Here is a 25,019-nt window from a genome sequence, read left to right as displayed (position 1 = left end):
TGCGCGCTGGGAAGAGAGCCTTGCGCGCTGGGAAGAGAGCCTTGCGCGCTGGGAAGAGAGCCTTGCGCGCTGGGAAGAGAGCCTTGCGCGCTGGGAAGAGAGCCTTGCGCGCTGGGAAGAGAGCCTTGCGCGCTGGGAAGAGAGCCTTGCGCGCTGGGAAGAGAGCCTTGCGCGCTGGGAAGAGAGCCTTGCGCGCTGGGAAGAGAGCCTTGCGCGCTGGGAAGAGAGCCTTGCGCGCTGGGAAGAGAGCCTTGCGCGCTGGGAAGAGAGCCTTGCCCTGGAAACGCGCTGGGAAGAGAGCCTTACGCTGGGAAGTGAGCCTTGCGCTGGAAACGCTCTGGGAAGTGAGCTTTGCGCTGGAAACGCTCTGGGAAGAGAGCCTTGCGCTTGGAAGAGAGCCTTGCCCTGGAAATGCTCTGGGAAGAGAGCCTTGCGCTGGGAAGAGAGCCTTGCCCTGGAAATGCTCTGGGAAGAGAGCCTTGCGCTGGGAAGAGAGCCTTGCCCTGGAAACGCTCTGGGAAGAGAGCCTTGCGCTGGGAAGAGAGCCTTGCCCTGGAAACGCTCTGGGAAGAGAGCCTTGCCCTGGAAACGCTCTGGGAAGAGAGCCTTGCGCTGGGAAGAGAGCCTTGCCCTGGAAATGCTCTGGGAAGAGAGCCTTGCTCTGGGAAGAGAGCCTTGCCCTGAAAACGCTCTGGGAAGAGAGCCTTGCTCTGGGAAGAGAGCCTTGCCCTGGAAACGCTCTGGGAAGAGAGCCTTGCGCTGGGAAGAGAGCCTTGCCCTGGAAACGCGCTGGGAAGAGAGCCTTGCGCTGGGAAGAGAGCCTTGCGCTTGAAACGCTCTGGGAAGAGAGCCTTGCGCTGGAAACGCGCTGGGAAGAGAGCCTTCCGCTGGGAAGAGAGCCTTGCGCTGGGAAGAGAGCCTTGTGCTTGAAACGCTCTGGGAAGAGAGCCTTGCGCTGGGAAGAGAGCCTTGCCCTGGAAACGCTCTGGGAAGAGAGCCTTGCCCTGGAAACGCGCTGGGAAGAGAGCCTTGTGCTGGAAACGCTCTGGGAAGAGAGCCTTACGCTGGGAAGTGAGCCTTGCGCTGGAAACGCTCTGGGAAGTGAGCTTTGCGCTGGAAACGCTCTGGGAAGAGAGCCTTGCGCTTGGAAGAGAGCCTTGCCCTGGAAATGCTCTGGGAAGAGAGCCTTGCGCTGGGAAGAGAGCCTTGCCCTGGAAACGCTCTGGGAAGAGAGCCTTGCGCTGGGAAGAGAGCCTTGCCCTGGAAACGCTCTGGGAAGAGAGCCTTGCCCTGGAAACGCACTGGGAAGAGAGCCTTGCGCTGGGAAGAGAGCCTTGCCCTGGAAATGCTCTGGGAAGAGAGCCTTGCGCTGGGAAGAGAGCCTTGCCCTGGAAACGCTCTGGGAAGAGAGCTTTGCGCTGGGAAGAGGGCCTTGCCCTGGAAACGCTCTGGGAAGAGAGCCTTGCGCTGGGAAGAGAGCCTTGCCCTGGAAACGCGCTGGGAAGAGAGCCTTGCCCTGGAAACGCTCTGGGAAGAGCCTTGCGCTGGGAAGAGCCTTGCCCTGGAAACGCTCTGGGAAGAGAGCCTTGCCCTGGAAACGCTCTGGGAAGAGAGCCTTGCGCTGGGAAGAGAGCCTTGCCCTGGAAACGCTCTGGGAAGAGAGCCTTGCGCTGGGAAGAGAGCCTTGCCCTGGAAACGCTCTGGGAAGAGAGCCTTGCGCTGGGAAGAGAGCCTTGCCCTGGAAACGCTCTGGGAAGAGAGCCTTGAGCTGGGAAGAGAGCCTTGCCCTGGAAACGCTCTGGGAAGAGAGCCTTGCGCTGGGAAGAGGGCCTTGCGCTGGAAACGCTCTGGGAAGAGAGCCTTGCCCTGGAAACGCTCTGGGAAGAGAGCCTTGCGCTGGGAAGAGGGCCTTGCGCTGGAAACGCTCTGGGAAGAGAGCCTTGCACTGGAAAGAGAGCCTTGCGCTGGAAACGTGCTGGAAAGAGAGCCTTGCGCTGGAAACGCTCTGGAAAGAGAGCCTTGCGCTGGAAACGCTCTGAAAAGAGAGCCTTGCCCTGGAAACGCGCTGGGAAGAGAGCCTTGCGCTGGGAAGAGAGCCTTGCGCTTGAAACGCTCTGGGAAGAGAGCCTTGCGCTGGAAACGCGCTGGGAAGAGAGCCTTCCGCTGGGAAGAGAGCCTTGCGCTGGGAAGAGAGCCTTGTGCTTGAAACGCTCTGGGAAGAGAGCCTTGCGCTGGGAAGAGAGCCTTGCCCTGGAAACGCTCTGGGAAGAGAGCCTTGCGCTGGGAAGAGGGCCTTGCGCTGGAAACGCGCTGGGAAGAGAGCCTTGCGCTGGGAAGAGAGCCTTGCGCTTGAAACGCTCTGGGAAGAGAGCCTTGCGCTGGAAACGCGCTGGGAAGAGAGCCTTCCGCTGGGAAGAGAGCCTTGCGCTGGGAAGAGAGCCTTGTGCTTGAAACGCTCTGGGAAGAGAGCCTTGCGCTGGGAAGAGAGCCTTGCCCTGGAAACGCTCTGGGAAGAGAGCCTTGCCCTGGAAACGCGCTGGGAAGAGAGCCTTGTGCTGGAAACGCTCTGGGAAGAGAGCCTTACGCTGGGAAGTGAGCCTTGCGCTGGAAACGCTCTGGGAAGTGAGCTTTGCGCTGGAAACGCTCTGGGAAGAGAGCCTTGCGCTTGGAAGAGAGCCTTGCCCTGGAAATGCTCTGGGAAGAGAGCCTTGCGCTGGGAAGAGAGCCTTGCCCTGGAAACGCTCTGGGAAGAGAGCCTTGCGCTGGGAAGAGAGCCTTGCCCTGGAAACGCTCTGGGAAGAGAGCCTTGCCCTGGAAACGCACTGGGAAGAGAGCCTTGCGCTGGGAAGAGAGCCTTGCCCTGGAAATGCTCTGGGAAGAGAGCCTTGCGCTGGGAAGAGAGCCTTGCCCTGGAAACGCTCTGGGAAGAGAGCTTTGCGCTGGGAAGAGGGCCTTGCCCTGGAAACGCTCTGGGAAGAGAGCCTTGCGCTGGGAAGAGAGCCTTGCCCTGGAAACGCGCTGGGAAGAGAGCCTTGCCCTGGAAACGCTCTGGGAAGAGCCTTGCGCTGGGAAGAGCCTTGCCCTGGAAACGCTCTGGGAAGAGAGCCTTGCCCTGGAAACGCTCTGGGAAGAGAGCCTTGCGCTGGGAAGAGAGCCTTGCCCTGGAAACGCTCTGGGAAGAGAGCCTTGCGCTGGGAAGAGAGCCTTGCCCTGGAAACGCTCTGGGAAGAGAGCCTTGCGCTGGGAAGAGAGCCTTGCCCTGGAAACGCTCTGGGAAGAGAGCCTTGAGCTGGGAAGAGAGCCTTGCCCTGGAAACGCTCTGGGAAGAGAGCCTTGCGCTGGGAAGAGGGCCTTGCGCTGGAAACGCTCTGGGAAGAGAGCCTTGCCCTGGAAACGCTCTGGGAAGAGAGCCTTGCGCTGGGAAGAGGGCCTTGCGCTGGAAACGCTCTGGGAAGAGAGCCTTGCACTGGAAAGAGAGCCTTGCGCTGGAAACGTGCTGGAAAGAGAGCCTTGCGCTGGAAACGCTCTGGAAAGAGAGCCTTGCGCTGGAAACGCTCTGAAAAGAGAGCCTTGCCCTGGAAACGCGCTGGGAAGAGAGCCTTGCGCTGGGAAGAGAGCCTTGCGCTTGAAACGCTCTGGGAAGAGAGCCTTGCGCTGGAAACGCGCTGGGAAGAGAGCCTTCCGCTGGGAAGAGAGCCTTGCGCTGGGAAGAGAGCCTTGTGCTTGAAACGCTCTGGGAAGAGAGCCTTGCGCTGGGAAGAGAGCCTTGCCCTGGAAACGCTCTGGGAAGAGAGCCTTGCGCTGGGAAGAGGGCCTTGCGCTGGAAACGCGCTGGGAAGAGAGCCTTGCGCTGGGAAGAGAGCCTTGCGCTTGAAACGCTCTGGGAAGAGAGCCTTGCGCTGGAAACGCGCTGGGAAGAGAGCCTTCCGCTGGGAAGAGAGCCTTGCGCTGGGAAGAGAGCCTTGTGCTTGAAACGCTCTGGGAAGAGAGCCTTGCGCTGGGAAGAGAGCCTTGCCCTGGAAACGCTCTGGGAAGAGAGCCTTGCCCTGGAAACGCGCTGGGAAGAGAGCCTTGTGCTGGAAACGCTCTGGGAAGAGAGCCTTACGCTGGGAAGTGAGCCTTGCGCTGGAAACGCTCTGGGAAGTGAGCTTTGCGCTGGAAACGCTCTGGGAAGAGAGCCTTGCGCTTGGAAGAGAGCCTTGCCCTGGAAATGCTCTGGGAAGAGAGCCTTGCGCTGGGAAGAGAGCCTTGCCCTGGAAACGCTCTGGGAAGAGAGCCTTGCGCTGGGAAGAGAGCCTTGCCCTGGAAACGCTCTGGGAAGAGAGCCTTGCCCTGGAAACGCACTGGGAAGAGAGCCTTGCGCTGGGAAGAGAGCCTTGCCCTGGAAATGCTCTGGGAAGAGAGCCTTGCGCTGGGAAGAGAGCCTTGCCCTGGAAACGCTCTGGGAAGAGAGCTTTGCGCTGGGAAGAGGGCCTTGCCCTGGAAACGCTCTGGGAAGAGAGCCTTGCGCTGGGAAGAGAGCCTTGCCCTGGAAACGCGCTGGGAAGAGAGCCTTGCCCTGGAAACGCTCTGGGAAGAGCCTTGCGCTGGGAAGAGCCTTGCCCTGGAAACGCTCTGGGAAGAGAGCCTTGCCCTGGAAACGCTCTGGGAAGAGAGCCTTGCGCTGGGAAGAGAGCCTTGCCCTGGAAACGCTCTGGGAAGAGAGCCTTGCGCTGGGAAGAGAGCCTTGCCCTGGAAACGCTCTGGGAAGAGAGCCTTGCGCTGGGAAGAGAGCCTTGCCCTGGAAACGCTCTGGGAAGAGAGCCTTGAGCTGGGAAGAGAGCCTTGCCCTGGAAACGCTCTGGGAAGAGAGCCTTGCGCTGGGAAGAGGGCCTTGCGCTGGAAACGCTCTGGGAAGAGAGCCTTGCCCTGGAAACGCTCTGGGAAGAGAGCCTTGCGCTGGGAAGAGGGCCTTGCGCTGGAAACGCTCTGGGAAGAGAGCCTTGCACTGGAAAGAGAGCCTTGCGCTGGAAACGTGCTGGAAAGAGAGCCTTGCGCTGGAAACGCTCTGGAAAGAGAGCCTTGCGCTGGAAACGCTCTGAAAAGAGAGCCTTGCGCTGGAAACGCGCTGCCTCTTTTTTTTTTTTTCTGTTTTTTTTTTTCCCTCTGCTCTTTGTTTCATATAGAAAATAAACCCAGAAGTTTTTGTGCCTTGTCACCCGCGGTGATGGGTTTTCTTACAATCTCTCATGATCTTGGCTTTCACAAGTCTCTGGTTAATCGGCCCCTGCAGAGGCGGTGAGAGCCGGGGTTTGCTGTAGACACAGTGACTGCAGCAGTGGTACGGCCGAGCGGAGTCAGTGCTCAGAGGGGCCGCTGACACTATTAATCAGGGGGCTCCCATCTTACAGGGCTTGTCCAGTTATTTCATATAGTTTTTATTTTATTGCGCTTTTATTGTCTCTCCTCAGGGGCCATGACGTTTTATTCTTTCAGCGACAGTCACACGAGGGTTTATATTTTCTGGACGCCTTGTATTTATCAGTGGACTCCTTTTTGGGCTTCGTCTAATGTGTAAGACTCGTCAATGCTCGGCACTTTCTTGTATTTTTATACAACAAATTTTGGTTTTATTTTAATCACAATCTTTATTAAAGAAGCAAAATGAGTTATCTTGTCATTTTCCCACTGGGGCTTTTTAGACTCATATTTCATATATTTTCTGGAAAAGGTTAGCACTAAGCTTCTCATTATCTGAGGCTGGAGAACAATGGCTGATGGCACCTTGTGTCACAGCTCATCTCCTCCTATATAATGACTGGTAACACCCGATCCACCATTCACAATAGGTGATGTCACAGCTCTCCTCCTCCTGTGCAATGACCGATAACATCTCTATATACAGGTGATAACACAGGATCCACCATTCACAATAGATATCACAGCTCCACTCCTCCTCCTGTACAATGACTGATAACACCTCAATATACAGTAGATAACACAGGATCCACCATTCACAATAGGTGATGTCACAGCTCACCTCCTCCTCCTGTACAATGACTGATAACACCTCTATATACAGTAGATAACACAGGATCCACCATTCACAATAGATGATGTCACAGCTCACCTCCTCCTCCTCCTGTACAATGACTGATAACACCTCTATATACAGTAGATAACACAGGATCCACCATTCACAATAGGTGATATCACAGCTCACCTCCTCCTCCTGTACAATGACTGATAACACCTCTATATACAGTAGATAACACAGGATCCACCATTCACAATAGATGATGTCACAGCTCACCTCCTCCTCCTGTACAATGACTGATAACACCTCTATATACAGGTGATAACACAGGATCCACCATTCACAATAGGTGATGTCACAGCTCACCTCCTCCTCCTGTACAACGACTGATAACACCCCTATATACAGCAGATAACACAGGATCCACCATTCACAATAGATGATGTCACAGCTCACCTCCTCCTGTACAATGACTAATAACACCTCTATATACAGTAGATGACACAGGATCCACCATTCACAATAGGTGATGTCACAGCTCACCTCCTCCTCCTGTACAATGACTGATAACACCTCTATATACAGCAGATAACACAGGATCCACCATTCACAATAGGTGATATCACAGCTCACCTCCTCCTCCTGTACAATGACTGATAACACCTCTATATACAGTAGATAACACAGGATCCACCATTCACAATAGGTGATGTCACAGCTCACCTCCTCTTCCTCCTGTACAATGACTGATAACACCTCTATATACAGTAGATAACACAGGATCCACCATTCACAATAGGTGATGTGACAGCTCACCTCCTCCTCCTGTACAATGACTGATAACACCTCTATATACAGTAGATGACACAGGATCCACCATTCACAATAGGTGATGTCACAGCTCACCTCCTCCTCCTGTACAATGACTGATAACATCTATATACAGGTGATAACACAGGATCCACCATTCACAATAGGTGATGTCACAGCTCACCTCCTCCTGTACAATGACTGATAACACCTCTATATACAGTAGATAACACAGGATCCACCATTCACAATAGATGATGTCACAGCCACCTCCTCCTCCTGTACAATGACTGATAACACATCTATATACAGGTGATAACACAGGATCCACCATTCACAATAGGTGATGTCACAGCTCACCTCCTCCTGTACAATGACTGATAACACCTCTATATACAGTAGATAACACAGGATCCACCATTCACAATAGATGATGTCACAGCTCACCTCCTCCTCCTCCTGTACAATGACTAATAACACCTCTATATACAGTAGATAACACAGGATCCACCATTCACAATAGGTGATGTCACAGCTCACCTCCTCCTCCTGTACAATGACTGATAACACCTCTATATACAGTAGATAACACAGGATCCACCATTCACAATAGGTGATGTCACAGCTCACCTCCTCCTCCTGTACAATGACTGATAACACCTCTATATACAGTAGATAACACAGGATCCACCATTCACAATAGGTGATGTCACAGCTCACCTCCTCCTCCTGTACAATGACTGATAACACCTCTATATACAGTAGATAACACAGGATCCACCATTCACAATAGGTGATGTCACAGCTCACCTCCTCCTCCTGTACAATGACTGATAACACCTCTATATACAGTAGATAACACAGGATCCACCATTCACAATAGATGTCACAGATCACCACCTCCTCCTGTACAATGACTGATAACATCTATATACAGGTGATAACACAGGATCCACCATTCACAATAGGTGATGTCACAGCTCACCTCCTCCTCCTGTACAACGACTGATAACACCCCTATATACAGCAGATAACACAGGATCCACCATTCACAATAGATGATGTCACAGCTCACCTCCTCCTCCTCCTGTACAATGACTAATAACACCTCTATATACAGTAGATGACACAGGATCCACCATTCACAATAGGTGATGTCACAGCTCACCTCCTCCTCCTGTACAACGACTGATAACATCTATATACAGTAGATAACACAGGATCCACCATTCACAATAGGTGATGTCACAGCTCACCTCCTCCTCCTCCTGTACAATGACTGATAACACTTCTATATACAGCAGATAACACAGGATCCACCATTCACAATAGATGATGTCACAGCTCACCTCCTCCTCCTGTACAATGACTGATAACACCTCTATATACAGTAGATAACACAGGATCCACCATTCACAGTAGGTGATGTCACAGCTCACCTCCTCCTCCTGTACAAGGACTGATAACACCTCTATATACAGGTGATAACACAGGATCCACCATTCACAATAGATGATGTCACAGCTCACCTCCTCCTCCTGTACAAGGACTGATAACACCCCTATATACAGTAGATAACAGGATTCACAATAGGTGATGTCACAGCTCACCTCCTCCCCTCCCTTCACAACAACCTTTGCACGCGCTCAGTAGAAGATGCCGTCTCTACATGACGTCTGATGTACATTTCCTGATACAGGGAAGTTGGGGTCTAAAATATCCACAGCAGTCGATGTGAAAATCGCAGGATTTCTGTTTTTTAGTTTAATACAGATTGTGATATCTAACAAAAAAAATAACAAATGAATAAAAAATAATTTGACACTAAAACCGAATATAAACAGGTTATTTACTGAAACAAACTTCCCTGTAATCACTACCAGGGCAGACTGAAGGGGAGGCAAAAAGAAACCTGGGAAGATGTATGTGGGGAGAGAGGAGGCCGGAGAGGCGTGAATGGGGGGAGAGGAGGCTGGAGAGGCGTGCATGGGGGGAGAGGAGGCTGGAGAGGCGTGCATGGGGGGAGAGGAGGCTGGAGAGGCGTGCATGGGGGGGAGAGGAGGCTGGAGAGGCGTGCATGGGGGGGGAGAGGAGGCTGGAGAGGCGTGTATGGGGGGAGAGGAGGCTGGAGAGGCGTGCATGGGGGGAGAGGAGGCTGGAGAGGCGTGCATGGGGGGAGAGGAGGCTGGAGAGGCGTGCATGGGGGCGGAGATGAGGCTGGAGAGGCGTGCATGGGGGGGAGAGGAGGCTGGAGAGGCGTGCATGGGGGGGGAGAGGAGGCTGGAGAGGCGTGCATGGGGGGAGAGGAGGCTGGAGAGGCGTGCATGGGGGGGAGAGGAGGCTGGAGAGGCGTGCATGGGGGGGAGAGGAGGCTGGAGAGGCGTGCATGGGGGGAGAGGAGGCTGGAGAGGCGTGCATGGGGGGGGAGAGGAGGCTGGAGAGGCGTGCATGGGGGGGAGAGGAGGCTGGAGAGGCTTGCATGGGGGGGGAGAGGAGGCTGGAGAGGCGTGCATGGGGGGGTGAGGAGGCTGGAGAGGCGTGCATGGGGGGGTGAGGAGGCTGGAGAGGCGTGCATGGGGGGGTGAGGAGGCTGGAGAGGCGTGTATGGGGGTGAGGAGGCTGGAGAAGCGTGCATGGGGGGGGAGAGGAGGCTGGAGAGGCGTGCATGGGGGGGAGAGGAGGCTGGAGAGGTGTGTATGGGGGCGGAGATGAGGAGGCTGGAGAGGCGTGCATGGGGGGGGAGAGGAGGCTGGAGAGGCGTGCATGGGGGGGAGAGGAGGCCGGAGAGGCGTGCTTGGGGGGGGGGGGACGAGAGGAGGCCGGAGAGGCGTGCATGGGAGGGACGAGAGGAGGCCGGAGAGGCGTGCATGGTGGGAGAGTAGGCTGGAGAAGCGTGTTTGGGGGAGATGAGAGGAAGATGGAGAAGCGTGTTTGGGGGGGGGACGAGAGGAGGCTGCAGAGACGTGCATGGAGGGGGAGGGGTTGAACGGAGCCCGGGGGGGGGGGGGGGGAGAGGACAAAAAGAGGCAGGAGAAGCACGTGCAGGTGTATGATGGGAGCCCAGGAAGATGTGCGCAAGGGGAGGGTGGAGGGTGAAAAGAACTTGTAGAGACAAAAGGGGTCTCGGGACCGAGGTGCCCAGGGAGGCGTGGGCTGTGACTGAGGGGCCCAGGGAGGCGTGGGCTGTGACTGAGGGGCCCAGGGAGGCGTGGGCTGTGACTGAGGGGCCCAGGGAGGCGTGGGCTGTGACTGAGGGGCCCAGGGAGGCGTGGGCTGTGACTGAGGGGTTCTTACAACTGGCCATCCTTATCACACAGTAGACTCCCAGGCTTTTGTCTCCGGCCACTTTAGAAGATCATCTCATGTGTGATGTGAATAGTGAGATCCTCAGATACAGGGAGATTAGATCAGAAATGTGCAGAAAAGCAGCGAGAGGCGAATCCAAAATCCCAGCAGATCCCCAGACTTCATTTCATACAGGAATTAACCCCTTTACCCCCGAGGGTGGTTTGCACGTTAATGACCGGGCCAATTTTTACAATTCTGACCACTGTCCCTTTATGAGGTTATAACTCTGGAGCTTCCACGGATCCTGGTGATTCTGACATTGTTTTCTCGTGACATATTGTACTTCATGATAGTGGTAACATTTTTTTAATATTACCTGCGTTTATTTGTGAAAAAAACGGAAATTTGGAGAAAATGTTGAAAATTTCGCAATTTTCCAACTTTGAATTTTTATGCCCTTAAATCACAGACATATGTCACACAAAATACTTAAGTAACATTTCCCACATGTCTACTTTACATCAGCACAATTTTGGAACCAACATTTTTTTGGGGTAGGGAGTTATAAGGGTTAAAAGTTGACCAGCGATTTCTCATTTTTACAACACCATTTTATTTTAGGGACCACATTTGAAGTCATTTTGAGGGGTCTATATGATAGAAAATACCCAAGTGTGACACCATTCTAAAAACTGCACCCCTCAAGGTACTCAAAACCACATTCAAGAAGTTTATTAACCCTTCAGGTGTTTCACAGGAATTTTTGGATTGTTTAAATAAAAATGAACATTTAACTTTTTTTCACAAAAAATTTACTTCAGCTCCAATTTGTTTTATTTTACCAAGGGTAACAGGAGAAAATGGACCCCAAAAGTTGTTGCACAATTTGTCCTGAGTACGCCGATACCCCATATGTGGGGGTAAACCACTGTTTGGGCGCATGGCAGAGCTTGGAAGAAAAGGAGCGCCATTGACTTTTCAATGCAAAATTGACTGGAACTGAGATGGGACATCATGTCGCGTTTGGTGAGCCCCTGATGTGCCTAAACATTGAACCCCCCCACAAGTGACACCATTTTGGAAAGTAGACCCCCTAAGGAACTTATCTAGATGTGTGGTGAGCACTTTGACCCATTAAGTGATTCACAGAAGTTTATAATGCAGAGCCGTAAAAATAAAAAATCATATTTTTTCACAAAAATGATCTTTTCTCCCCCAATTTTTTATTTTCCCAAGGGTAAGAGAAGAAATTGGACCCCAAAAGTTGTTGTACAATTTGTCCTGAGTACGCCGATACCCCATATGTGGGGGTAAACCACTGTTTGGGCGCATGGCAGAGCTCGGAAGGGAAGGAGCGCCATTTGACTTTTCAATGCAAAATTGACAGGAATTGAGATGGGACGCCATGTTGCGTTTGGAAAGCCCCTGATGTGCCTAAACAGTAGAAACCCCCCACAAGTGACACCAATTTGGAAAGTAGACCTCCTAAGGAACTCATCTAGATGTGTTGTGAGAGCTTTAAACCCCCAAGTGTTTCACTACAGTTTATAACGCAGAGCCGTGAAAATAAAAATTCTTTTTTTTTTCCACAAAAATTATTTTTTAGCCCCCAGTTTTGTATTTTTCCAAGGGTAACAGGACAAATTGGACAACTTTTGGGGTCCAATTTCAACTGAGTACGCTGATACCCCATATGTTGGGGTAAACCCCTGTTTGGGCGTACAGGAAAGCTCGGAAGGGAAGGAGCGCTGTTTTACTTCTTCAATGCAGAATTGGCTGGAATTGAGATCGGACGCCATGTCGCGTTTGGAGAGCCCCTGATGTGCCGAAACAGTGGAAACCCCCCAATTATAACTGAAACCCTAATCCAAACACACCCCTAACCCTAATCCCAGTGGTAACCCTAACCACACCCCTAACCCTGACACACCCCTAACCCTAATCCCAACCCTATTCCCAACCGTAAATGTAATCCAAACCCTAACTTTAGCCCCAACCCTAGCCCCAACCCTAGCCCCAACCCTAGCCCCAACCCTAGCCCCAACCCTAGCCCCAACCCTAGCCCCAACCCTAGCCCCAACCCTAGCCCCAACCCTAGCCCCAACCCTAGCCCCAACCCTAGCCCCAACCCTAGCCCCAACCCTAGCCCCAACCCTAGCCCCAACCCTAGCCCCAACCCTAGCCCCAACCCTAGCCCCAACCCTAGCCCCAACCCTAGCCCCAACCCTAGCCCCAACCCTAGCCCCAACCCTAGCCCCAACCCTAGCCCCAACCCTAGCCCCAACCCTAGCCCCAACCCTAGCCCCAACCCTAGCCCCAACCCTAGCCCCAGCCCTAGCCCCAACCCTAGCCCCAGCCCTAACCCTAGCCCTAGCCCCAGCCCTAACCCTAGCCCTAACGGGAAAATGGAAATAAATACATTTTTTTTTAAATGTTTCCCTAACTAAGGGGGTGATGATGGGGGGCTTGATTTACTTTTATAGTGGGTTTTTTAGCGGATGTTTATGATTGGCAGCCGTCACACACTGAAAGACGCTTTTTATTGCAAAAAATATTTTTTGCGTCTCCACATTTTGAGAGCTATAATTTTTCCATATTTTGGTCCACAGAGTCATGTGAGGTCTTATTTTTTGCGGAACAAGTTGACGTTGTTATTGGTAACATTTTCGGGCACGTGACATTTTTTGATCGCTTTTTATTCCGATTTTTGTGAGGCAGAATGACCAAAAACCAGCTATTCATGAATTTCTTTTGGGGGAGGCGTTTATACCGTTCCGCGTTTGGTAAAATTGATAAAGCAGTTTCATTCTTTGTGTCAGTACGATTACAGCGATATCTCATTTATATCATTTTTTTATGTTTTGGCGCTTTTATACGATAAAAACTATTTTATAGAAAAAATAATTACCGTATTTTCCGGCGTACAAGACGACTTTTTAACCCCTGAAAATCTTCTTAAAAGTCGGGGGTCGTCTTGTACGCCGGGAATCGCCTTGTACGCCGGGTGTATATGGTGGGTGGGGGGGGGAGTGATCCTGATGACGACGAGGGGGCGTCTCACAGGAAAGTGAGTATCCCCCATTACCTTATCATAGCGCTGCAGCGTGGGGTCTCTGTGCTGGGAGCGGCGGCTGCTGTGCTGTGCTGTGCTGTGGCGACTCCTCTTCTGCAGTGTGGGGCCTCTGGTGCTGTGGGGCGGTGGCAGCGGTGGCGTATCTTCATGCAGTCGGGGCTCCTCCGGCATCTCAAAGCCTAGAAGCCCCGCCGGCAACTCCATCGGTGTAATGCGCTGGCCTCCGGGAAAATGGCCGCTGCTTAGATTCAGATCTCGTGTCCCGAGATTTCGGGACGAGATCTGAATCTGAGCATGCACAGCCCCCAGCGGCCGGGCCACCGCATCGCACCTATTGAGCTGCCTCCGGGAAAATGGCCGCTGCTCAGATTCAGATCTCGTCTCCCGAGATCTCGGGACGAGATCTGAATCTGAGCAGCGGCCATTTTCCCGGAGGCCACCTGACCGCATTGTACCGATGGAGTTGCCGGCGGGGCTTCCAGGCTGAGATGCCGGAGGAGCCCCGACTGCATGAAGATACGCCGCCGCCACCCCACAGCACAGAGGCCCCACACTGCAGAAGAGGAGCCGCCACAGCACAGCAGCCGCCGCTCCCAGCACAGAGACCCCACGCTGCAGCGCTATGATAAGGTAATGGGGGATACTCACTTTCCTGTGAGACGCCCCCTCGTCCTCATCAGGATCACTCCCCCCCCCCCCCCCCCAAAAGGCACATATTCACCGGCCCTATAAGACGACATACGGTGTATAAGAAGACCCCCAACTTTTAAGAAGATTTTATTTTTTAACTGGTAAAGTTGGGGGGTCGTCTTATACGCCCAGTCGTCTTATACGCCGGAAAATACGGTATTTTTGCATCGCTTTATTCTGAGGACTATAACTTTTTTTATTTTTTCGCTGATGACGCTGTATGGCCGCTTGTTTTTGCGGGACAAGATGACGTTTCCAGCGGTACCATGGTTATTTATATCCGTCTTTTTGATCACATGTTATTCCACTTTTTGTTTGGCGGTATGATAATAAAGCGTTGTTTTTTTTTTTTGCCTTTTTTTTTTTTTTTTACGACCACTGAAGGGGTTAACTAGTGGGACCGTTTTATAGGTTGGTTCGTTACGGACGCGGCGATACTAAATATGTGTACTTTTATTGTTTGTTTTTTTTAGTTTAGATAAATGTATTTATAGGAACTAATAAATATAAATATATATATATAACACCACTCCTGTAATTTGCACAATTGTGTGTTATGGAATAAATGAGTTCTGGCTGCAGACAGGATGTTATCATGTATCTCTGTATACAGGGAGCTCCCCCTAGTGGTGGCTGCAGACAGGATCTTATCATGTATCTCTGTATACAGGGAGCTCCCCCTAGTGGTGGCTACAGACAGGATGTTATCATGTATCTCTGTATACAGGGAGCTCCCCCTAGTGGTGGCTGCAGACAGGATCTTATCATGTATCTCTGTATACAGGGAGCTCCCCCTAGTGGTGGCTACAGACAGGATCTTATCATGTATCTCTGTATACAGGGAGCTCCCCCTAGTGGTGGCTGCAGACAGGATCTTATCATGTATCTCTGTATACAGGGAGCTCCCCCTAGTGGTGGCTGCAGACAGGATCTTATCATGTATCTCTGTATACAGGGAGCTCCCCCTACTGGTGGCTGCAGACAGGATCTTATCATGTATCTCTGTATACAGGGAGCTCCCCCTAGTGGTGGCTGCAGACAGGATGTTATCATGTATATCTGTATACAGGGAGCTCCCCCTAGTGGTGACTGCAGACAGGATCTTATCATGTATCTCTGTATACAGGGAGCTCCCCCTAGTGGTGACTGCAGACAGGATCTTATCATGTATCTCTGTATACAGGGAGCTCCCCCTAGTGGTGACTGCAGACAGGATCTTATCATGTATCTCTGTATACAGGGAGCTTCCCCTAGTGGTGGCTGCAGACAGGATCTTATCATGTATCTCTGTATACAGGGAGCTCCCCCTAGTGGTGGCTGCAGACAGGATCTTATCATGTATCTCTGTATACAGGGAGCTCCCCCTAGTGGTGGCTGCAGACAGGATCTTATCATGTATCTCTGTATACAGGGAGCTCCCCCTAGTGGTGGCTGCAGACAGGATCTTATCATGTATCTCTATACAGGGAGCTCCCCCTAGTGGTGGCTGCAGACAGGATATTATCATGTATCTCTGTATATAGTGAGCTCCCCCTAGTGGTGGCTGCAGACAGGATCTTATCATGTATCTCTGTATACAGGGAGCTCCCCCTAGTGGTGGCTGCAGACAGGATCTTATCATGTATCTCTGTATACAGGGAGCTCCCCCTAGTGGTGGCTGCAGACAGGATCTTATCATGTATCTCTGTATACAGGGCGCTCCCCCTAGTGGTGACTGCAGACAGGATCTTATCATGTATCTCTGTATACAGGGAGCTCCCCCTAGTGGTGACTGCAGACAGGATCTTATCATGTATCTCTGTATACAGGGAGCTCCCCCTAGTGGTGACTGCAGACAGGATCTTATCATGTATCTCTGTATACAGGGAGCTTCCCCTAGTGGTGGCTGCAGACAGGATCTTATCATGTATCTCTGTATACAGGGAGCTCCCCCTAGTGGTGGCTGCAGACAGGATCTTATCATGTATCTCTGTATACAGGGAGCTCCCCCTAGTGGTGGCTGCAGACAGGATCTTATCATGTATCTCTGTATACAGGGAGCTCCCCCTAGTGGTGGCTGCAGACAGGATCTTATCATGTATCTCTATACAGGGAGCTCCCCCTAGTGGTGGCTGCAGACAGGATCTTATCATGTATCTGTGTATACAGGGAGCTCCCCCTAGTGGTGACTACAGACAGGATCTTATCATGTATCTCTGTATACAGGGAGCTCCCTCTAGTGGTGACTGCAGACAGGATCTTATCATGTATCTCTGTATACAGGGAGCTCCCCCTAGTGGTGGCTGCAGACAGGATCTTATCATGTATCTCTGTATACAGGGAGCTCCCCCTAGTGGTGGCTGCAGACAGGATCTTATCATGTATCTCTGTATACAGGGAGCTCCCCCTAGTGGTGGCTGCAGACAGGATCTTATCATGTATCTCTGTATACAGGGAGCTCCCCCTAGTGGTGGCTGCAGACAGGATATTATCATGTATCTCTGTATATAGTGAGCTCCCCCTAGTGGTGGCTGCAGACAGGATCTTATCATGTATCTCTGTATACAGGGAGCTCCCCCTAGTGGTGGCTGCAGACAGAATCTTATCATGTATCTCTGTATACAGGGAGCTCCCCCTAGTGGTGGCTGCAGACAGGATCTTATCATGTATCTCTGTATACAGGGAGCTCCCCCTAGTGGTGGCTGCAGACAGGATATTATCATGTATCTCTGTATACGGGGAGCTCCCCCTAGTGGTGGCTGCAGACAGGATCTTATCATGTATCTCTGTATACAGGGAGCTCCCTCTAGTGGTGACTGCAGACAGGATCTTATCATGTATCTCTGTGTACAGGGAGCTCCCCCTAGTGGTGGCTACAGACAGGATCTTATCATATATCTCTGTATACAGGGAGCTCCCCCTAGTGGTGACTGCAGACAGGATCTTATCGTGTATCTCTGTATACAGTGAGCTCCCCCTAGTGGTGGCTGCAGACAGGATCTTATCATGTATCTCTGATAGATAGCTCTCCCTAGTGTCCAGCATGTTCTGTTTTTAGTGCATTTCTCTTCTGGGCATTTATGTAATCGGCGCGGACCTGTCGCCCTTCTCCCTGTATATATGACTGGCGATACTTCCTGTTGACTCTCCGTGGGTGGAAGGTGTAGTACTTGCAGTTCTTGTCTTTATGCTGGGTCGTGCTGTGTCTCTGGTGGAGTTTGTTGGTTTCGTACTTGTCGGGAAGCTGTCAGGCCTCTGTCTGTTCTTGTTTCTGTGGGTACGGACCACCGACCATCATGTGAGAATCATAATGGGCTCATTATCACTAAAACCAGCGCCAGAACCTCCTTGGGCTTCTCCCGCTTCTATTTTATAGAGCTCGCCCCAGTGCTGGACGACCACCGTGAGTGGGACAGGTGACCCTCCTGGCCCAAGTCCTAGAGAGGTAAGGTGAGGGCGCTCTGTAGTGCAGCGTGACTCTGGACCGAAGCTGGCACTGCTGGACGTGGAGGCGTTTCGCCAGCCGTGGTACCCCCTCTGAAGTCTGGCTTCTTGTGCTGTCGGCTGCCCGTTTCGCCCTGTTCTCATGTTTGTTTATGGCTTCTTCACAGGCAAAGAAATATGCAATGGAGCAAAGTATCAAGAGCGTGTTGGTGAAGCAGACCATCGCCCACCAGCACCAGCAGCTCACCAACCTCCAGGTAGGTGGCGCCGCCTCCGTCCAGCTCCTCCTGGGCACTGTGCACACTGCTGTTACTCCGGACTTTTATTTCCTCCCTTTCTTTATTTACTGTGATGTGGATTATTTTTGAGTGAAGTGCTAGAACTCCGAGAGGTCCTCTCCCCTCCCCGACGGGTGAATGGCCACCTGTAGACTATTGTCTGGGGCTTGTTTTCCTCCCGAGGCTGTAAGCCCCCTGCCCCAATTGCGTAGCCAGTAAGCCCCTCTCGGAGGATGCGCAGACCCCCATTGTTTCTACAGGTTCTCTGTGACTTGTCTACTTGAATAGAGCGGAGCGCGGAGGAGCGGCGCGGACTGAACTCTGTCTTTACTGTCTTTCAGATGGCAGCAGTGACAATGAGCTTTGGAGATCCACTCTCACCTTTACAATCGGTCAATAGAAATATTCACTTCTTCTGGGGCACCATTCCTGTGTGGTGGGCGGCGGGGTGGGCTGGGTGTGGATACCTGAGGAGGAGAGGGGCTTAGACATGTACCCAAGGTGGAAGGTAAGGGGTCAGCACGCTCCGGTGCCGCCACTGCAGCAAAGATTCCATTGCACATCATAAGTGTTGGTGTAAGGGCGGCGGGTGATCAGGGGGCGAGCAGGGGCCACTCGTTCATCTGGCCATGTCCCCAGGGGGTGACAATGAGAGAGTGCACGGGGGAGGGGCCTGCACCCTCATATTCAACGCTGTGCGCAAGGCTCAGGCCGATGCAAGCTCCAGACACAGAAGGGTTAAAAGATCGTTATCAATTACCAAGCAATGAAAAGGAGTGAATTGTCAGTCTGGTGACCGCCCGTCACCTCCACCGTCGGGGTCTGGTAACCGCCCGTCACCTCCACCGTCGGGGTCTGGTAACCGCCCGTCACCTCCACCGTCGGGGTCTGGTAACCGCCCGTCACCTCCACCGTCAGGGTCTGGTGACCACCACCAGATACTGATGGAGGTGAAGGGCGGTCACCAGATACTGATGATGGAGGGGACGGAGGTCACCAGACACTGATGGAGGAGGAGACGGGCGGTCACCAGATACTGATGATGGAGGTGACGGGCGGTCACCAGATACTGATGATGGAGGAGACGGGCGGTCACCAGATACTGATGATGGAGGGGACGGAGGTCACCAGATACTGATAATGGAGGAGACGGACGGTCACCAGATACTGATGATGGAGAGGAAGGGCGGACACGAGATACTGATGATGGAGGGGAAGGGCGGTCACCAGATACTGATGATGGAGGGGACGGGCAGACACTAGATACTGATGATGGAGGGGACGGAGGTCACCAGATACTGATAATGGAGGAGACGGACGGTCACCAGATACTGATGATGGAGAGGAAGGGCGGACACGAGATACTGATGATGGAGGGGAAGGGCGGTCACCAGATACTGATGATGGAGGGGAAGGGCGGACACTAGATACTGATGATGGAGGGGACGGGCATTCACCAGATACTGATGATGGAGGGGACGGGCGGTCACCAGATACTGATGATGGAGGGGACGGGCGGTCACCAGATACTGATGATGGAGGGGAAGGGCGGACACTAGATACTGATGATGGAGGGGATGGGCGGTCACCAGATACTGATGATGGGAGGGGACGGGCGGTCACCAGATACTGATGATGGAGGGGACGGGCGGTCACCAGATACTGATGATGGAGGGGACGGGCGGTCACCAGATACTGATGATGGAGGGGACGGGCGGTCACCAGATACTGATGATGGAGGGGACGGGCGGTCACCAGATACTGATGATGGAGGGGACAGGCGGTCACCAGATTCACATTTCTCTTCACCCTTCGTGTTCTGGTCGCTGATAATGATATTAACCCTTCTGTGTCTGCAGCGTTTCTCCGCGGCGGCCTGAGCCGTCTGCACAGTGCTGTATGTGGGTAGATTTGCGGCGCCCCCTATAGGTTGTGGTGGTGATAGCCGGGCGGTGACCTGCAGGATGAGGCTCCTGTACACGCTGTGTGTGACTGTGCAGACGCTGCTGGCCGGGTTATGCTCTGGCCGGGTTATGCTCTGGCCGGGTTATGCTCTGGCCGGGTTATGCTCTGGCCGGGTTATGCTCTGGCCGGGTTATGCTCTGGCCGGGTTATGCTCTGGCCGGGTTATGCTCTGGCCGGGTTATGCTCTGGCCGGGTTATGCTCTGGCCGGGTTATGCTCTGGCCGGGTTATGCTCTGGCCGGGTTATGCTCTGGCCGGGTTATGCTCTGGCCGGGTTATGCTCTGGCCGGGTTATGCTCTGGCCGCTGTGATGAATGTGCGCTGTCCCATCAGTTACTTTACTCATTTTACCATTAGGTGGATTTCTGAGAGCAGCAGAGCGCAGGACAGCAGGGAGAGCGAATACCTGAGCGGGGCAGAGCCACCCGTCCGGGCCAGCACGAACCCTGCACGTGTCCCCGTGTGCTGTGAAGGTGCTGGGGAGATGGAGAAAAGCTCCAAGATAAAAGCCAAAAATAATTCTTGGGCTAAGTTCACACTGGGCGTTTTTTGCAGCGTTTTTTTATGCAAATGTTCAGCTGCGTTCTCCGGCCCCAGCAGAAGCCTCGTGCACACAGCTGGGTTTTATGTCATCCGGCTTTTGTGCTTTGTGTGGCTTTTTGCACAATGGTGCAGTCTGTTCAGCGGTTTTCACCCATTAAAATGAATGGATGGTGAAAAAAAAAAAAAAAAAAAAAACGCATCAAAAATGCAGGTATCGGGTTTGTTGCGGTTTTTTTGTGTGCGAAAACCTGTTTCTATAGAATAGGACTTAATTATCAGCATGCACAAGAGACAAATCTACCATTCCAAAACCGCCGCAAAAACGCAGGAAATTCCAACGAAAACATCAGGGTTTACTGCAGAAAAAATAAAAACGCACAGTGTGAACTTACCTGTAATCTCAGAACCTGTAACATGAAAATCAGAACGAGCAGCGGAGATCACAGGCTTCAACGTGTGCGGAATCGTCTCACCCGAAACCCCGGATATGTCATAAATGTCCAACAGATGCAAGTCCCATCAATGGGGACACATGGGGTCCTAATGGACATCTTCCAAAATGGAGCTGGGGGCCAAGTATAGATCAGCAATAGGAACATCTGTAAAAACATCAATGTCATCAGCTCCAACAAGCTGCACTCACTATTCTGCTGGTGCAGTCACTGTGTACATACATTACATTACTGACCCTGAGTTACATCCTGTATTATACCCCAGAGCTGCACTCACTATTCTGCTGGTTCAGTCACTGTGTACATACATTACTGATCCTGAGTTACCTCCTGTATTATCCTCCAGAGCTGCACTCACTATTTTGTGCTGGTGCAGTCACTGTGTACATACATTACATTACTGATCCTGAGTTACATCCTGTATTATACTCCAGAGCTGCACTCACTATTCTGCTGGTGCAGTCACTGTGTACATACATTACTGATCCTGAGTTACATCCTGTATTATACCCCAGAGCTGCACTCACTATTCTGCTGGTGCAGTCACTGTGTACATACATTACTGATCCTGAGTTACATCCTGTATTATACTCCAGAGCTGCACTCACTATTCTGCTGGTGCAGTCACTGTGTACATACATTACATTACTGATCCTGAGTTACCTCCTGTATTATACCCCAGAGCTGCACTCACTATTCTGCTGGTGCAGTCACTGTGTACATACATTACATTACTGATCCTGAGTTACATCCTGTATTATACTCCAGAGCTGCACTCACTATTCTGCTGGTGCAGTCACTGTGTACATACATTACATTACTGATCCTGAGTTACATCCTGTATTATACTCCAGAGCTGCACTCACTATTCTGCTGGTGCAGTCACTGTGTACATACATTACATTACTGATCCTGAGTTACATCCTGTATTATACTCCAGAGCTGCACTCACTATTCTGCTGGTGCAGTCACTGTGTACATACATTACATTACTGATCATGAGCTACATCCTGTATTATACCCCAGAGCTGCACTCACTATTCTGCTGGTGCAGTCACTGTGTACATACATTACATTACTGATCCTGAGTTACATCCTGTATTATACTCCAGAGCTGCACTCACTATTCTGCTGGTGCAGTCACTGTGTACATACATTACATTACTGATCCTGAGTTACATCCTGTATTATACTCCAGAGCTGCACTCACTATTCTGCTGGTGCAGTCACTGTGTACATACATTACATTACTGATCCTGAGTTACATCCTGTATTATACTCCAGAGCTGCACTCACTATTCTGCTGGTGCAGTCACTGTGTACATACATTACATTACTGATCCTGAGTTACATCCTGTATTATACCCCAGAGCTGCACTCACTATTCTGCTGGTGCAGTCACTGTGTACATACATTACATTACTGATGCTGAGTTACATCCTGTATTATACTCCAGAGCTGCACTCACTATTCTGCTGGTGCAGTCACTGTGTACATACATTACATTACTGATCCTGAGTTACATCCTGTATTATACCCCAGAGCTGCACTCACTATTCTGCTGGTGCAGTCACTGTGTACATACATTACATTACTGATCATGAGCTACATCCTGTATTATACCCCAGAGCTGCACTCACTATTCTGCTGGTGCAGTCACTGTGTACATACATTACATTACTGATCCTGAGTTACCTCCTGTATTATACCCCAGAGCTGCACTCACTATTCTGCTGGTGCAGTCACTGTGTACATACATTACATTACTGATGCTGAGTTACATCCTGTATTATACTCCAGAGCTGCACTCACTATTCTGCTGGTGCAGTCACTGTGTACATACATTACATTACTGATCCTGAGTTACATCCTGTATTATACCCCAGAGCTGCACTCACTATTCTGCTGGTGCAGTCACTGTGTACATACATTACATTACTGATCCTGAGTTACACCCTGTATTATACTCCAGAGCTGCACTCACTATTCTGCTGGTGCAGTCACTGTGTACATACATTACATTACTGATCCTGAGTTACATCCTGTATTTTACTCCAGAGCTGCACTCACTATTCTGCTGGTGCAGTCACTGTGCACATATATTACATTACTGATCCTGAGTTACATCCTGTATTTTACTCCAGAGCTGCACTCACTATTCTGCTGGTGCAGTCACTATGTACATACATTACGTTACTGATCCTGAGTTACATCCTGTATTATACCCCAGAGCTGCACTCACTATTCTGCTGGTGCAGTCACTGTATACATACATTACATTACTGATCCTGAGTTACCTGCTGTATTATACCCCAGAGCTGCACTCACTATTCTGCTGGTGCAGTCACTGTGTACATACATTACATTACTGACCCTGATTTACATCCTGTATTATACTCCAGAGCTGCACTCACTATTCTGCTGTTAGTCACTGTGTACATACATTACATTACTGACCCTGATTTACATCCTGTATTATACTCCAGAGCTGCACTCACTATTCTGCTGGTGCAGTCACTGTGTACATACATTACATTACTGATCCTGAGTTACATCCTGTATTATACCCCAGAGCTGCACTCACTATTCTGCTGGTGCAGTCACTGTGTACATACATTACATTACTGATCCTGAGTTACCTCCTGTATTATACTGCAGAGCTGCACTCACTATTCTGCTGGTGCAGTCACTGTGTACATACATTACATTACTGATCCTGAGTTACCTCCTGTATTATCCTCCAGAGCTGCACTCACTATTCTGCTGGTGCAGTCACTGTGTACATACATTGCATTACTGATCCTGAGTTACCTCCTGTATTATACTGCAGAGCTGCACTCACTATTCTGCTGGTGCAGTCACTGTGAACATACATTACATTACTGATCCTGAGTTACATCCTGTATTATATTCCAGAGCTGCACTCACTATTCTGCTGGTGCAGTCACTGTGTACATACATTACATTACTGATCCTGAGTTACACCCTGTATTATACTCCAGAGCTGCACTCACTATTCTGCTGGTGCAGTCACTGTGTACATACATTACATTACTGATCCTGAGTTACCTCCTGTATTATACCCCAGAGCTGCACTCACTATTCTGCTGGTGCAGTCACTGTGTACATACATTACATTACTGATCCTGAGTTACATCCTGTATTATACCCCAGAGCTGCACTCACTATTCTGCTGGTACAGTCACTGTGTACATACATTACATTACTGACCCTGATTTACATCCTGTATTATACCCCAGAGCTGCACTCACTATTCTGCTGGTGCAGTCACTGTATACATACATTACATTTCTTATCCTGAGTTATCTGCTGTATTATACCCCAGAGCTGCACTCACTATTCTGCTGGTGCAGTCACTCTGTACATACATTACATTACTGATCCTGAGTTATATCTTGTATTATACTCCAGAGCTGCACTCACTATTCGGCTGGTGCAGTCACTGTGTACATACATTACATTACTGATCCTGAGTTACATCCTGTATTATACCCCAGAGCTGCACTCACTATTCGGCTGGTGCAGTCACTGTGTACATACATTACATTACTGATCCTGAGTTACATCCTGTATTATACCCCAGAGCTGCACTCACTATTCTGCTGATGCAGTCACTGTGTACATACATTACATTACTGATCCTGAGCTACCTCCTGTATTATACTCCAGAGCTGCACTCACTATTCTGCTGGTGCAGTCACTGTGTACATACATTACATTACTGATCCTGAGTTACATCCTGTATTATACTCCAGAGCTGCACTCACTATTCTGCTGGTGCAGTCACTGTGTACATACATTACATTACTGATCCTGAGCTACCTCCTGTATTATACTCCAGAGCTGCACTCACTATTCTGCTGGTGCAGTCACTGTGTACATACATTACATTACTGACCCTGATTTACATCCTGTATTATACTCCAGAGCTGCACTCACTATTCTGCTGGTGCAGTCACTGTGTACATACATTACATTACTGATCCTGAGTTACATCCTGTATTATACTCCAGAGCTGCACTCACTATTCTGCTGGTGCAGTCACTGTGTACATACATTACATTACTGATCCTGAGCTACATCCTGTATTATGCTCCAGAGCTGCACTCACTATTCTGCTGGTGCAGTCACTGTGTACATACATTACATTACTGATCCTGAGCTACATCCTGTATTATACTCCAGAGCTGCACTCACTATTCTGCTGGTGCAGTCACTGTGTACATGCATTACTGATCCTGAGTTATCTCCTGTATTGTACCCCAGAGCTGCGCTCACTGTTCTGCCGGTGTATAGATGACATATTTCCTGATGTTTGCACTCTGCGAATGCTGAAGTAACAGGGGCTGCTGGGAGATTTCAGCAGTGGATTAGCTTTATGTGGAGCAGGTTTCCGTCCTGTCCGTTATGTTCTGCGCTTTGCCTGCTGTTTGCACCTTTAGTCCGACCATGACGAGACCC

At 50.9% G+C, this 25,019-nt stretch overlaps 1 protein-coding gene across 2 annotated transcripts in view; it reads left to right on the top strand.

Annotated features, from left to right (window-relative positions):
* Window positions 1-25,019, top strand: part of PUF60 (poly(U) binding splicing factor 60) — a 54,163-nt gene that overhangs the window by 8,232 nt on the left and 20,912 nt on the right. The window contains exons 3-4 of one of the 2 annotated variants that reach the window (XM_077271500.1): window positions 17,468-17,557; window positions 17,920-17,970. In XM_077271500.1, the coding sequence (XP_077127615.1) occupies window positions 17,468-17,557; window positions 17,920-17,970 (141 nt within the window). The remainder of the gene's footprint in view (window positions 1-17,467; window positions 17,558-17,919; window positions 17,971-25,019) is intronic. The other variant, XM_077271501.1, reaches the window with a different exon arrangement.

The sequence above is a fragment of the Ranitomeya variabilis genome, chromosome 6 (genome assembly GCF_051348905.1).
Source record: "Ranitomeya variabilis isolate aRanVar5 chromosome 6, aRanVar5.hap1, whole genome shotgun sequence".
Classification (NCBI taxonomy): Eukaryota; Metazoa; Chordata; class Amphibia; order Anura; family Dendrobatidae; genus Ranitomeya; species Ranitomeya variabilis.
Note: the sequence above shows the minus strand (reverse complement) of the source record. Positions and strands in the feature narration are given on the sequence as shown.